Source organism: Camelus bactrianus, chromosome 9 (assembly GCF_048773025.1).
Source record: "Camelus bactrianus isolate YW-2024 breed Bactrian camel chromosome 9, ASM4877302v1, whole genome shotgun sequence".
Lineage (NCBI taxonomy): Eukaryota > Metazoa > Chordata > Mammalia > Artiodactyla > Camelidae > Camelus > Camelus bactrianus.
This window is the reverse complement of record NC_133547.1, coordinates 15,633,813-15,648,520: the sequence shown is the minus strand read 5'-3', so window position 1 is coordinate 15,648,520 and position 14,708 is coordinate 15,633,813. Positions and strand designations below refer to the sequence as shown.

Here is a 14,708-nt window from a genome sequence, read left to right as displayed (position 1 = left end):
GGCCAAACCCTATCTGGCCTCTAACCCTCTGGGAGTTTGAGAAGATGTGAAGGGCTGCGGGTGTTTAGACTCAGCTGTGCCCCGCGCGCCGTAGGGACCGTTCGGGACCGTTCAGGACCGCGGTTGCTCGGCCCCAGCACGCAAGTCTGCAGGCCGTTCAGCTCCTGGTCCACCGACAGTGGCTTCTGCAGTCAGTACCAGAGCGTCCTGCAGCTCTTTCCTCGGGGTCACCGGAGAGCAGAACCTGCCCTGAGTCTGAGTGAGGAGCGGCCCAGATCCGGGTGGGGACCAGGCTCACCGAGAGGGCGAGGTACAAGAGGCCCGATGCTGCGCTGTTTCCTGGGGTGACATCAGAGCATCACGGGCACAAGAAGCTGGGCCCTTTTCCTTTTAGGCAGTTGCTACTGGTATCATTTTACACTTCCCATCCTGCACTACATTTGCTCCCCCCAGGATCCTCTCCAGGCAACTCTCCAAGTCCTGAAGTCAGGCAACTCCTCTGAAGCTGCCTTGGCGAGACTTGAGCCTAGAGCCTCACCAGCTGGGCTGTCAAGGCTTCTGAGGTGAGGGACCCCAGCCTTGAGCTGGCCTGGATGCTGCACCTCACATCATCCCTTCCGGGCAGGCAGGTTTTCTTCCCTTATTTTTACAAATTTGGTGAAATGGCATTTTAGTTCTAGAACTTTCCTCAATTCTTACAGATGGAGTGGCCTTGCCAGGATTTGACCAGACTGTGGTGCCCTCTCATCATCTAGGCATCATAGGTAACCACTTTCTATAGTCCTTAGGGTTCTTAGCACCATGGCACAATTATAAGGAGCACACACACTGTCTACTAGGAGGTTTTTCTCGTTTGGTTCAATGCAGATGTCACCAATGGCCACAAGGGGTCCTCAAGTCTCTTCCGAAGGTGTAGAACAGGGGTTGCTGTTGTCTCCTTAGGGCATTTCTCTTCTGACTGAGCCACGTGGCAAACTGTGAAGCTCTTTGTGACCTGTCTTCTCCCAGGGCCAAGGACAGGAGATGGCACATGAGCTGGGTCCAGGGTCCATCCTGACCTTATGGGCCTTATGGCCCAAGGGCACCAATATCTCTTGTAATAATTTGATCAGCTCTTAGCTGATCTGGCCAAAATTGACAATTTATCAATAGTGATTTTTCCAGTACAGTAGCTGGAAAAATAGCTAGTAGTGTATATATATATATATCTATCTATCTATCTATCTATATATCTCCATGAATTTAGGTCTTTTAAATTTCTCTCAGCAATGTTTTGTATCACTGTCCACAAACTATGGCCTATAGGCTAAAGTTGGCCCCCATTTGTTTTTACAAGGCCAGTGACTAAATATAATGTTAACATTTTAAAAGGGGTTTTAAAAATTAAAAACAAAGAATATATGAAAGAGACCATAAGTGACTTGCAAAGCCTGTAATATTTACTATCTGGCTCTCTAAGAGAAAGTTTGCAACCACTGTTTGTAGTTTTCTGTGTATTGATCTTGCACAGCTTTTAATTTATTCCTAAGTATTTCATGGGATTTGTAAATACTATATCTTTTCAATTTTAGTTTTTTTTTTTTGGTTGGAATAATTTTTAATATTTAAATACAAAAAATGAGCACTGAATTTTTTTTCTCTTTTACACACACACACACACACACACACAGAGGTCTAACAGCCGAAATATGCAGAGGAAATGAGCTCCTGCTCTGTCCTCCACAGTCCCCATCCTGTGGCTGAAGCTGCTACAGGCCCACCCTTCCTCCCCTTCCAACATACATGGAAATTCACAGTGGCTGCTTCACAGTGCAGCTGTAATGCATTTTGTATTTTATAGTGTGCATGTCCCTCCCCAACATCTCTATTCTTAAAAGTAAAACCATTGTTAACAGTCAGGGGTACATCCTTCCCAATGGCATCAGTTTCCACCCCACAATGGGATAGTGAGGAGGTCTTCTAATAAGGAGTAATTTAGTGAAATAGGTGGGATGTCCAGAGCTGGAGCAACCATCTGCATTGCTGCCTCTAGTATCACACTAAGGACAGAAGAAATAAGTCCGGACAGCGTGGCAGGCACAGTTGCAAGTTGGGAGTCTCTCCATGAGAATGTGGGGAGAGTTCTCCCCACCAGGTTTAGATAGATCAGTGTGCCAAAGTTAAAAAAAAAAATCATCCAATAATTAGCAGTTCAAACACTATTGAATTTTCAAACTTCTTCCACCAAGACAGGTCAACTATAGCAGTAACAATCTAGATCTTTCCGGGAAGTGAAGGTAGAGCCCCTGGCATTCCTCCTGACAGCCCTGTGTTAGGCCCTAGAAGTATCTGCCGTTGCTGCAGTTGCTGCTGCTGCTCCATCTGCAACTTCTCAGTCTCAAAGACGACAGGAAGAACCAGGATCATGAAGGAAGTGGTTCCAATCCACAAGGCTGCCCTGGAAAACCTGTACATTTTTTGAGCCACGAAGAGGGAGAGATCAAAAGTAGCTGCAGTCGCGGACCGGATGCTCTCCAGGAACATCTCTGTCAAACTCCAGAGTCTCTCCGACAGGGTCTCATCTAGCTCCTCGCCGTCTTCCTCTTCCAGCTCCTCTTCAGGCTTCTCAGCATCGCCTTTCGGAAGCAATTCCTTCGGGGACAGGGGCGCCCCTGGGCTGGCCACAGGGGCGGCGGCAGCCATGGCTGTGGGGTTCAGTTTAAGCTTTCAATTGCTCATTGGTGGTATACAGAAAATACATTTTAAAAAATGCATATTGACTTATATACTGAGACTCTGGTAAATTCTCTTTTGACTTCTAACAGCTTCTTCACTGATTTCTTTAGGATTTTCTACACACACAGTAATGTTTTCTATGAGTCACATTTAAATTAAAATTAAAGCCATTTGAATTTCTTCTGTTTTAATCTGCATGTCTTTGAATTTCTCTTTCTTACCTTTACATTTGCAGGGACCAAAAATTGTCAGCACAGCACTAGCACAGCCAACCACACAGCTGTCTGTGAGTAATTTTCTCCTAGGTGCAAGGACAGGAGATGCAAATCAGGTGGGTGCAAGATCCACCCTGGCTGAAAAGCCTTATGCCTCAAGGGCACCAATATCTCTTGGAGTAATTTAATAGACCAGCTTTCAGAGTCCTGGGTGAAACTGACAGATTACTAATATAAAGTTGCAACCCCACTAGTTGACACATACTCACATACACACAGATACACAGATACATATGTGTATTGGCATCTGGTAGTATACATAAAAAATTTTTTTATATATATGTATATATAACATTTATTTCTTACATGCTGTATTTGCTACAACCTCCAGTAAAATGTTGAATGTAAGTGGAGACAATGGACATCATTTTTCAGGTCCTGTTCTCAGGGTAAAAGCGTATGTTGTTAACTGAGTATTTTTAGTTTTGTTTTTTTGGTTTTTGGTGTTTTTTTTTATGTGCATATTACCATATAAAGGAAATTCACCCCAGCTCCTATTCTGTTAAAAGATTTTTTTTGAAAGGAATATTAAATGCAGTCGATTAATTTGTCATATGCCACTGCGAACATGGGTGTACAAATACCTGTTTGAGTCCCTGCTTTCAATCGTTTTGGGTACATACCGGGAGTGGAACTGTTGAATCATAGGTAATTCTATGTTTAAATTTTTGAGGAACTGCCATGAGGTTTTCCACAGCAGCCGCATTGTTTTAAACTCCCATGAGCAATGCACAGACATTCTAATTTCTACACATTCTTGCCAACATTTGTTATTTTTTGTTTCATTGATAATAACCATCCTATTGAGTGTGAAGTGATATCTCATTGTGGTTTTGGTATGAATTCCCCTAATGATAATTGATATTGAGCATCTTTTCATATACTTACTTGTAATCTGTACCTTGTTTTGGAGAAGTCTATTCAGGTACTTTGCCATTTTTTCAGCTGGGTTATTTGTTTTTTTGTGGTTGAGTTGTTCTTTATACATTTTGGGTATTAATCCATTATCAGATATATGATCTGCAGGTATTTTCTCTCACACTAGAATTGTTTTTTCACTTTCTTGAAAGCATCTTAAGTACAAAAGTTTTAAATGATATAAAGTCTAGTCTATCTATCTATTCCTTTGGTTGCTTGTGCATTTGGTGTCATAGCTGTTAAATTATTCCCAAATCCGATGTCAGGAAGCTCTTCCCACGTGTTCTTCTAAGCACTTTATTTTGAAGTCATTGATTTAGGGGCAAATTAGAAAGGAACACAAAACAGCAGTGGAGCTGGGATGCAAAAAAGGCTTCGTGGACAGTTAGAAGTGACTTGCCCTTGTTGGAGCATACTTAAGTCTCAGTACACCCTGCTGAGACAGTTGTGGGCCATGAGACCCCAACTCCTGGGACACCTGTGCCTGGACTGTGGAAATTTGATCCACATTGGCTCAGTTAGATCCCATATTCCTGGAGGTTAGTCGGCACAGGGAGAAAACAGCACAGCCCTCGGAGAGCATCACTAATAGGAGGGGCTGCCCCGGCTCCCCTCACCTGACAAGGCCCTAGTGCACTCCCTGCTGAGGCCCAGCTGCACCTCTGGGTTCAGTCCATCTCTCCCCTCCCCCAATGCTTCAAGAATTATTTCCACTACAGGTTAGTTTTGATTGTTCATGTAAATGAATTATATTCAGTTCTGTACTCTCTTTTAAAAGCTTCTTTCACTCAGCGTGTTGTTTTTGTAATGCAAAAACATTTGAAGTTGATAAATTCCTGTTATCACGAATTCATTCCTTCTGATACCTGAGCAGTATGAATATACCAGAGTTTGATTTTGCATTCTGTATGTACAGATATCTGAAATATTCCTAGCTTTATCTACTACAAATAAAGCTGCTATGAATTTTCTGGTACAAGCCGTTTTGTGGACATGCACTCTTATTTCTCTTGGGTAAATACTTAGGAATGAAATTTCTGGGTCAGAATAAGTTTATGGGTAATTTTGTGAGAAACTGCATGACCTCTTTGCAAAGTGGTTTTACCATTTTGTTTTCTCACCAGAAGTGAAGAAATGTTCCACGTGCTGCATGTGCCTACCAACATTTGGAGCTGGCAGACTTTAAAACTTTATGTACTCTTGTGGGGGAAGGTATAGCTCAAGCAATATTTAAAAAAGAAATAAAAGGAAAAAAAACCCTTTATCTATTCTGGTGGGCATGTAGTAGCATCTCACTGTGGTTTAAGTGTCATTTGCCTGATGACTAATGATGTTGAGTACTTTTACATGTGCTACTTGGACATTTGTGATTCTTTCTTGTAAGAGAATTACTAAAATGTTTTGCCCAATTTCTTATTGTGTGACTAGGCATTTTATTACTGTAGTAGTTTAAAAAAAATATATCCTGTAAACCAGTCCTTTGTCAGATAACATGTTTTGCAAATATTTTCCCCAGTCTATGGCTTGCCTATTCATTTTTTGAATTATGTATTTTTTGAGGTTTCCTTTTTAAGTCTGAATTTTGTCTTTTAGTGGTTTTTAAATAAAAGGTTTTTATTTTAATAGACTCTCATTCCTTGGTATTTTGTTTTATGGTCTTTTTATTCCTAAGAACTCCTTCACATCCTAAAGCTATAATCAGAGTCTCTAAAACTGTGTTCTAAAACTTTTATAATTTTGTTTTTAATATCTAGCCTCTTGAATTCTTCTGGAATGTGCTTTTGTGATGGTTTGAGGTGAGGATGTCAGAATCTCCCCCCATGCACAGAGCCAATATCTCAACCACATGTACTGAGGATTCCAACATCCGTCTACAGTCTCCATTTTTATTCTCCCCACCCATGAATTCCCCCTCTGTAGTTTCTTTCTATAGTTCCAGTGACCAACAATCACTGATGAGTCATAGATTTCATCCTAGATATTTTCAGTAAGTACAGAGTGGCATGAATTCTTTTTTCCATTGTTACTCCAAACCCAAGAACCTGGATGCCAAGCCCACCCTCTCTGGGTGAAGCGTGAGTGTGGAAGAATGCCTGGCCTAAATCCAATTTAAAGAAAAAGGTATGAAAGAGATACTTAAAACACTTTACAAACATTAAAATTATAAAGTATGCTTTGCCCACGGCAGGGATGATCTGGCCCACAGTGAGATCCGATGGTGGGAAGAAGCCAGGGTGAGCCCCCGTGTCTCCCCTCCCAGGCTGCCATCCCTTACCCTCCCAACACACAGGCTTCAGAAGTCAGTACAGGAAGCCAGCAAGAGCAGCTACTTACGTATCCTATTCGTTGAGTCTCAGAAATTTTTGAAAAGTTAATCCTGGTACAACCTGATGCCACTCATACAAGTCAGTTCTTCCACAGATAGTGAAAGAACAAAGGCATGTGAGGCAGGGGGTGAATTAACATGAAGGAGGCTTTATCTATTTAATCGGGAGAGGAAAGTGAGAGAACCATTATGGAAAGTGGGGAAGGGGGAAGGGGGCAGGTAGGCAGCAGGGGGAGGGGAGGTCCTACCAGTCTCAAGACTAGAGGAAAACTGGCCCAGAGTTTGGGTCTTCCAAGCTAACAGTGGAGCGCAGCACGGTTGGTACTTAAAGATCTCTCTCTTCTCTCCGCAGTGACCTTCTCAAGCCAGTGTGTGGACCTCTGACCAGCCTCGTCTGAACCCATATCCTACGGCGTATACAGAAGCCCCTGGAGGCATTGGGCTTCCAGCTTGCTGTAGGAGGGAAAAGAGCAGGTCAAGTTTGTGTGGCGTCGCTGGAATGGGCTGAGCCTCTCCCAGCAGAGCGGTGTTTATTCACGGTGCACAGTGGTCATCTGCTGTCATTTCTAGAGGAAGCTTTTGCCTCTGGGCTGTTGAGTTTCTGGTTCTTTCACCAGAAGGAAATGAATAGGTTGGTGATTCAACACTTTGCATCCCCACTGAAGTCCTGGCCAGGGCAGGTGACGAGGGTGCCTCAAAGACAAGGCTGAGGTTTGCTGTGCCCACGCAGAGGCAAGTTCACTCCGTAGGTAGGAACAAGTGTGTCTGAATCACAGGTATCTTCTCAGTGGAGTTGGCTCCTAGAAAGTAAAAAATGGGTACCCTGGCTGGGTAGGCCCCAGATGTTCTGATTGAAGGTGAGGATAGAAGTGTTTTCCTAAAAATGTATGGTGTGGTCCCCTCTGGCTGTGAGACATGTGCTCTGGCTGTGAGCCCCTTAGGTGCTCTGAATGATGGTGGAAACAGAAGTGTCTCCAAACACAGGTACGGTGCTCTCCCCTCCAGTTGCATCACCTGCCCTCTGGCCCGGAAGGTCCCTCATACTCTGGCTGGATTCATGAACAGCGGTATCTCCAGTCACAGGTTGGGTGCCAGCCCCTCTGACAGTTAGCAGCTGTGCTTCCCTAGGCGTCTGACCGAAGGCTGGAACAGAAGTGTTTATTGGCTAGGTGGGCCCCAAGTGCTCTGTCCACATGCAAGAAAAGAATGAGGTGCCCCAAAGATGGACCTGGGTTTGCGGACAGACACAATGACCTCATAGCTGCTGCTACCTCGAGGGGCCGAGTTGCTGATGGTACACTCCCACTGCTACGGAGGTCCCTTCTCTGACAGTCCTGCCTTTGGCTCACTATTTGATCATCCTCCCTCAACAGTTATGGTGCTGCACCTTCCTGTTGCGACACGTGTGTTAGGAACAGGTGGAGCCCAGGTGCTCTGACTCTAGGTGGGAGCAAAAGGGCCTCCAACACAGGTGTGGTGTTGAACCCATTGGTGCTGCAGATGTGCTCTGGTCAGGTGTGTCCCAGGTGGTCTGACTGTGGCCAGGAACAGAAGTTATCTCCTGCCCAGTTATGGCACGGGCCCCTCCCACTGCACCTGATGTCCAGCAGCTCAGCACCCATGTGATTAAACTCGAGCAGAAGCAGCCGTGTCTTGGGCATGCGTATATTCTCAGTGCTGCTGTCTCCTTCGGTAGGAACAGGCGCGCTTGGCTGGGTGGCCCTCAGGTGCTCTGACTGCAGGCAGGAAGGAAAGGTATTCCAGGACAGATTTCCACTCCATACTACTGGTCTCCCTAACTGCAACGGGGGTGCTATAGGCCGACAGGACCCTGGTGCTCAGGTCTGAGCCTCCCCCAACATGAGCTGCGGTGCTGGATGTTCTCCTCAGCCTTGCTTCAAAGCTGGGTTCCCCGGACATGGAACTGGGGTTCGGGACAGACATAATGATCTCAAAGCTGCCACCACCCAAAGGGGCCTGGATGCTGATAGTACATTCCCACTGCTACGGTGGCTCCTCCAGACATCCTGCCTTTTGATCACTATTTGATCATCTTCCTCCTATACTGTCCCTTTTCTGTGAGCTCTTAATGCCATGAACCCAACCTCCTTTAAGCAAGGATCTGGGGAGTGACTTGTCGGCCCAGGCCTCATACAGGCAGCTGCCTGCTCAGGAGCAAAGTGGAGAGAGTCACTTTGGCCCTGGAGAAGGGATCTTTACTTTTCCTGAGTGGCTGCACATCTTAGAGTTGCAAGAACACAGCACCATCATTTGGAGAGTCTTACCAGGACACCTTGGAGAGGATCCATGAGTCTCCCAGACTGGATAAGGCCTCTGGGGGCAGTATAAAACTGAGGCGGTAAAGGCCCTGGGGCTGGGTAGAACCTCCTGGGAACAGGGTGGAGGAAAGGCACACGTGCTGCAGAGAGATCCCTGCCAGAAGGGTGCACAGGGAGGGGGAGCTGGGCCTGGCACAGGGGCCGGGCAGGAGTGACACTCCCTGAGGAAGTTGCCCATGAAGGGCAATTGAACCTGGGAGTGGAGTGCTGAACTTGGAGAGCTCTGCTAGCTACCTGCTCCTCCAAGGTGAAGCCTGCCCTGTTCAGCCTGATGCTTGTGACACAGCATTGGAGTGTGTGGCAGAGAAAAGGCCTGCCAGCAAAGGGGGGTGATCAAAAAGCAAGAGAGGGCAGAGGGCGAAGCCCAGCCGCCCAGCAGAGTGTTCGAGCTCTGAGAGCCAGCCTTTTGCAAGTGTTTGGCACCATATGTGCCCCGTGGTCTGGGGGACTATTCAGGATTGTGGACTCTAGGGGCCTGTATATCTGTCACCTCCAGGTCTGCAGGTTCCTCAGCACCTGGCCCAGCCAGTCCCTATGATCTCCCTCACCTTCTTCCCCAGGGTCATCAGGGGGCAGAGTCTGCTCAAAGCAGGGGACAGTACCAGAGCAACTTAAATCCTGCCACGACGAGGCTGACTTGCAGGAGTCAGGGTAAGAGAGACGGGAGCTGGGGTCACAGGGGTCAATTCTGTTCTGGTCATTGCTAGTGTGCCCAGGTGGCCTGGGACGGCTGCAGGAGGACATATGCTAAGGCAAGGAGGAGAGACTGAACAGCTTGGGTGCAACTTACCTCAGTCTCTTCTTTCAGGCGGCCACCGCAGACCACACCAGTGTACCCACACACCCTTCCCCTCTCATGCTAATAGCTCAGGACTACCAGACACTGCCTCCTCCAGGGACCTCTCTATTGCTGCTCCAAGTCCAGGAGCAGGCGTGCCTTCTCCATGGCCACCTTGGAAAGGTGCAAGGCCCCAGCATCCCCAGCTGGGGAGTTATCTAAGGTGGGGCCACAGCACTCTGACCTGACCTGCCCAGATGCTGCACCCTACAACATCCTTCTCAGGCAGGCAGTTTCTCCTCACCTCTTTTTACAAAGTTTACGAATTACAAACTGCCTTTAACCTTTAGAACCTTCCTTGGGTTACCCACATGGTAGTAAAGAAGCCAAGATTTGAACACCCAGTCTGTCTGATTCCAGAGTTCATGCATTATCCGCTTGACTGTGGTGCCTCCTGTTCATGTAGGCGTCACAGGTGACCATTTTTATAGTCCTGAGGGTACTTAGCACCATGGCACACGCACTGCCTAGTAGGAGGTCTGAATTGGTTCAATTCATAAGGCACCCACTGGGCTCCGGTATCCTCAAGCTTCTGGGAGCACCAGAAAGTAGGACAGAGAACAGAATTGTCAGCATCACCCCTTCAGGCATTTCTCTGCTAAGCGAGCCATGCAGCAAACTGCATCGCTGTCTGTGAGCTGTCTTCTCCCAGGTGCAGGACAGGAGGTCACTTAACATAGGATCCACCCTGGCTGAAAAGTCTTCGGACCCAAGGACACCATCTCTTGTCATAATTCCACAGATCCACTTTAAGGATCCTGATCAAAACTGACAACTTACCAGTATTAAATTTTCCACTCCGCCAGAATGGCACATATTTACTTATATTTAGGACTTTTAAATTTTCTTTCAGAATATTTTGTAGTAGGGGGGTTGACAAATTACAGCCCATGGGCCAAGTTCACTCCACAGCCTATTTTTGTAGTCCCGGTAATCCAAGAATGGTATTAATAGTTATTAAAGTTTCATTTAAAAAAAAAGAAAGAGAAAAACAGAAAAATACGCAGCAAAATCATATGTAACCTGCAAAGCCCATAATATTTACTCTCTGGCTCCTTACAGAAAATTTTGCCAACATCCCTTTTGTAGTTTTGGTGTATACATATTAACATTTGCTAATTTACTCCTAAGTGTTTTGTAAGTTTTTAATACGCTATCATAAATGGTATCTTTTAAATTTTAGTTTTTAATCATTCATTGGTAGAAAACACAATTGATTTTTATATACTAACTTTGTATGCTGAAACCTTGCCAAATTTACTCTTTATTTCTGGTAGTTTCTTTGTAGAGTCCTTAGAATTTTCTATTTACACAATCATGTGTTCAATGAATAAAGATAGTTTTACTTCCTCCTTCAAAGGTGGCCAAGACTGAATGGATTTATTTACAGGTTTTAAAAAATGAGTTCAGTAATGTCCTGATCTAAAACCAGAGCTTGGTTTTCTGTCTGTTAAAACAAGTTTTCTTGGATTACTGGTCTGCTCTTAGTAAGTGATTACGAAAGATTTTTCTTTATCTTTTAAATAATAGGAAATGGATTTTGTGTCTTATCAGAATAATACCTGTGCTTAATGTTAACCTATATCATAACTATTTGAGAGAACTAAGTCTTTTCACTTTTTAAAAAGAGCCGAGGCTTTTTACATTTTTTAAAATTTTGCCTTCTGAAAATCAAATCCTAAAAGAAATCTTTGTTGAACTGACCTTGAGATTTTCCAGAGGGTTCCTGGAAAAATCTCAACATTTTTTCTTTCACCTTGTAAAAAAAGAGATGTTAAAAAATTAGATATATTCGATATGCTAAATTGCATGGGAAGCGTTGTCAAATAAGGAGTGATGCTCAACCTTCTTTAGATTATATTAGTATGGGTAAATGTAATTAATATAAATACTTCAGGAATTATATGAAGTTCATAGATTTGTCAATACTTTTGCTGCCATGATTTATCCTGGTCATTAGTCATAAGATATTATTTTAAAATATTGTATTCTAGAGAAATAACCAAATTTCCTTGTCAAGTGAACTCTCTTTAACCAAGGCCATTTCAAGTCTTTTGTCATTTATAGATAGTTTTTGTTTTACTCTGAGTCTTCCCTGAAAGCATTTGAAATCAGCTACCAGCCAAAATAATTTGTTTTTTTTTTCAGCAGAAAGAACTATCTCAGAAACCTATAGAAAGAACTTTGACATGTACTCTGGAGAACACGTTTCTAATGGCATTGCTTAAATGACTTTGAATCCATTCAATTGGATTACATATGGCTTTCTAAAACACTAGTGGAGAAGCTGGTAGGTTCATGAAACTGTTAATCCAAGATCAGGCAGAGCAAGAATTAATTAAATGGGATTGCATGAACTGATGAAAGATGATTACTATTTTTATTTGGAACATTGCTTGTTCTTTAATGTTCCATTCTGGATATAAAGATATATATCCTTTTCCTTTTTTTCCTAAGCTATCTATAACTCACAGAAATTTAGTAGATTATGCTTTTGTAAGTAAAAATGAAATACTTTTCTTTTCTCCCTGCCTGATACCTCCAAAATTTAGAAACTCTTATTGATCTTATTTTTATGGCAATGTAGTTATCTGCATAAGTTCAGTGAGAGTTGGTCTTCTTTGTTAACAGGACATAATTGGAAACATTGGCTATATTACCAAGGCTTCCACAGGAATCTCATATTTGAGAAAGATGCATAAAATAAGGAACTGAGGTATGACCTTCCATGATTATGAAGCTCTCTTGGAAAAACCTACCTGCTATCTGACTTAACAGTGTCCCTAGTCTTACAGGAGAGAAAAGATGGTCACCAGGATATTTTGGGGTTCTCGAGAATGAAAAAAATTGTCCAAATTTATATGGACTGAAGGCAAAATCTGGTGGTGAATTCTTTGCCTGGCTTCCTAGCCTTGAGAGGCTTCTAGAAGTCTGATCTAAGATTCCTCAGTGGAAGTTACACCAAAGCAAACTTAGAAAGACTTACGTGGTAAATTACCATTCTTGCTGCACTTAAGCAAGTAAGGCCAAATCTAGCAAGATCGACTTACTTTGTAAAGAAGAATCAAAAGGGGGTTGAATATAGAGATTTTATGTTTCAAGTGCAACCTTGTGAGTTAGTAGATTATGATCCTGTTCATGTCTTTGAGCTGTTTTTCACTGTATGTTCTTACTTTGACATTTACCTGTAAACTGAACTGGATCCTGCCTCTTGTATATTTTGTCAATAATTAACATTTCCAGTTTTTCTCCCATTTTCCTGACTTGGCATCACTAAGAACTAAAATTGCCCTTTTCCCAAAGTCCCGCAAGCTGGAGCTGGATGACCTGATATAAACTTCAAGTAAATCATCACAACAGGTCTTGTAAGGACAACCTTTGCACCTTCTGTTGTGTGAGCCATTCAGAGAAGTTCACCGGGATGTCCAACACCCCCACCAAAGACAAACTGCAAAAGATGCTTTGAGGTGAACATCTAGAAATCTCCTTGACTGGTTGCTCTCAGGACTCAGAAATTAGGTTAATAGTCGGCTCCAACCATTGATCCCTTCCCTCCCTTCCCCTCTTGTTTTCTTAGAAACTCCTTTCTTTAGTTCTTGACTGCTAGCACCAGCCAGCAAATATCTTCTACTACCCAATCTCAACAAATGGCTCAGCTGGTCCTTAATGAAGAAAAAGCTACCAAACAAGATATGGGCTTAGATTGTACAGGGGAAAGAGGAATGCCTCTTTTTCCCTTGGACAAGAGGAGGTAATGACAAAGACTCTGCTGAATTAAACTTAAGTCAGGCTCCTGAAGCCTTCTAGGCCTTGACTTTGGCGTCTTTCTATGTCTGGCCTGCATTGCCCAGTTACGGCAACAATCTTGGTAAGTCAGTTTAGCCAGAGTCCCCTACACTTGATATCTAATTAAATTCTCATTGCCCACAATCTCCCAGGTGTTATCTGATCATGCTGGCCTGCCTTTGGCAAGAATTACATTAGGTCTGTTTAAACGGAGTCTCCCTTACCTCTGATGCTTCCTCTCAATAATTTTCCATCCACTGACTGCCAATCTGTTCCTTGGCTATAAATCCCCACTTCACTTGTTGTATTCAGAATTGAGCCCAGTTTGATACTGAAGTCTAATTCTCCTATTGCAATAGTTCCTGAATAAAAGGTTTTTTTTTAATTTAACTATTGTTTAGGGTTTTTTTTTTTTTAACATACGTAAGCATATCAATTAAGAAATACTGTCAGGATACAACAGCATTGCTCCTGGATTGGAAACAATCACTGGCTACCCAAACTGGGAAGTCTTCTGTTTGAACCAGAGGCACAGCACCACCACTGTCCACTTAACACCCCTGCCCTATTATCCCCCTCATGGCATTGCCTGGAGCTTTTTCTTGCTTGTAACCGCACAGTATTTGTAACTGTATTATGGTAACCTAGAATAGCTTCCCTCATGCTAAAGCACACTGTAGCTTGATTTTAAACTGCACATGTTATTTCTTTTTTTCTCTCCTCAGAGCACTCCCCCTCCGCCTTGAGCACCTTTTGTTCCAGGCACCAAGATATCAGAGGGCCCAGCTCATTAACTCTAGGTGCGGAAGACTCCATCACTGGATTACAAGGACATCAGTCCAGTGATTTACAAGGCCATCTGCAGAAAAGGAACACAGCCTCCTGCATGTGCCAAGACACTTATCAGAAGCCTTGGTCTCCAGACTTTCCCTGTATAACTGCTTAACTACCCCTCCCTGGACAGGCTCACAGTCTCTAAGGCATTTAGCCTACTATGAATCCCTTTGTCTGGCAAAGCAATAAAACCATTTCTTTCTACCCTCCCAAAATGCTACCTGGGTTTCTATTTCGGCTATAGGCACACAGGCCATTTTTCAGCAACACTGTCATTGACAAAATAAACTGCAGCTCTCAAAATTCAGTCTACGTATATTTAAAAAAGAAACATAATATTAGCTCCCAGATAACAGGGGACACATATTGTATCAGACTGACATTGCGTTGTTATGTGTCTATTTGACTTTGCAGCTTTGGAGAACATCTGAAACAAGGGCTCTAAAAATTCCCGTCAGCAATTGCATACTACGCTGCATGAAAATCTGAGTGCGTACGTATAAGATGAGTGAGATCCCCTCCAGTTCTCTGAGCTTCCAGGCACCACTTTCCAGCACCCCGCCCTTCCCTTGGCGCATGCCCTGTGGCTTGCAGTGGGTGGGCCTCGTCTGGGTCCGAGGCCCGCTGGGAACTACGTTACCCAGACGCCCCCGCGCCGTGCGTCTCGGGTTCTGGAC

At 43.9% G+C, this 14,708-nt stretch overlaps 1 protein-coding gene across 1 annotated transcript; it reads right to left on the bottom strand.

Annotated features, from left to right (window-relative positions):
• Positions 1-2,049: 2,049 nt before the first annotated feature.
• On the bottom strand, positions 2,050-2,682 carry LOC105065018 (mitochondrial import receptor subunit TOM22 homolog). Its single transcript, XM_010950064.3, has one exon. It carries the CDS (start codon positions 2,680-2,682, stop codon positions 2,254-2,256), a length of 429 nt encoding a protein of 142 aa, XP_010948366.1. The 3' UTR covers positions 2,050-2,253.
• Between the last annotated feature and the right edge of the window lie 12,026 nt (positions 2,683-14,708).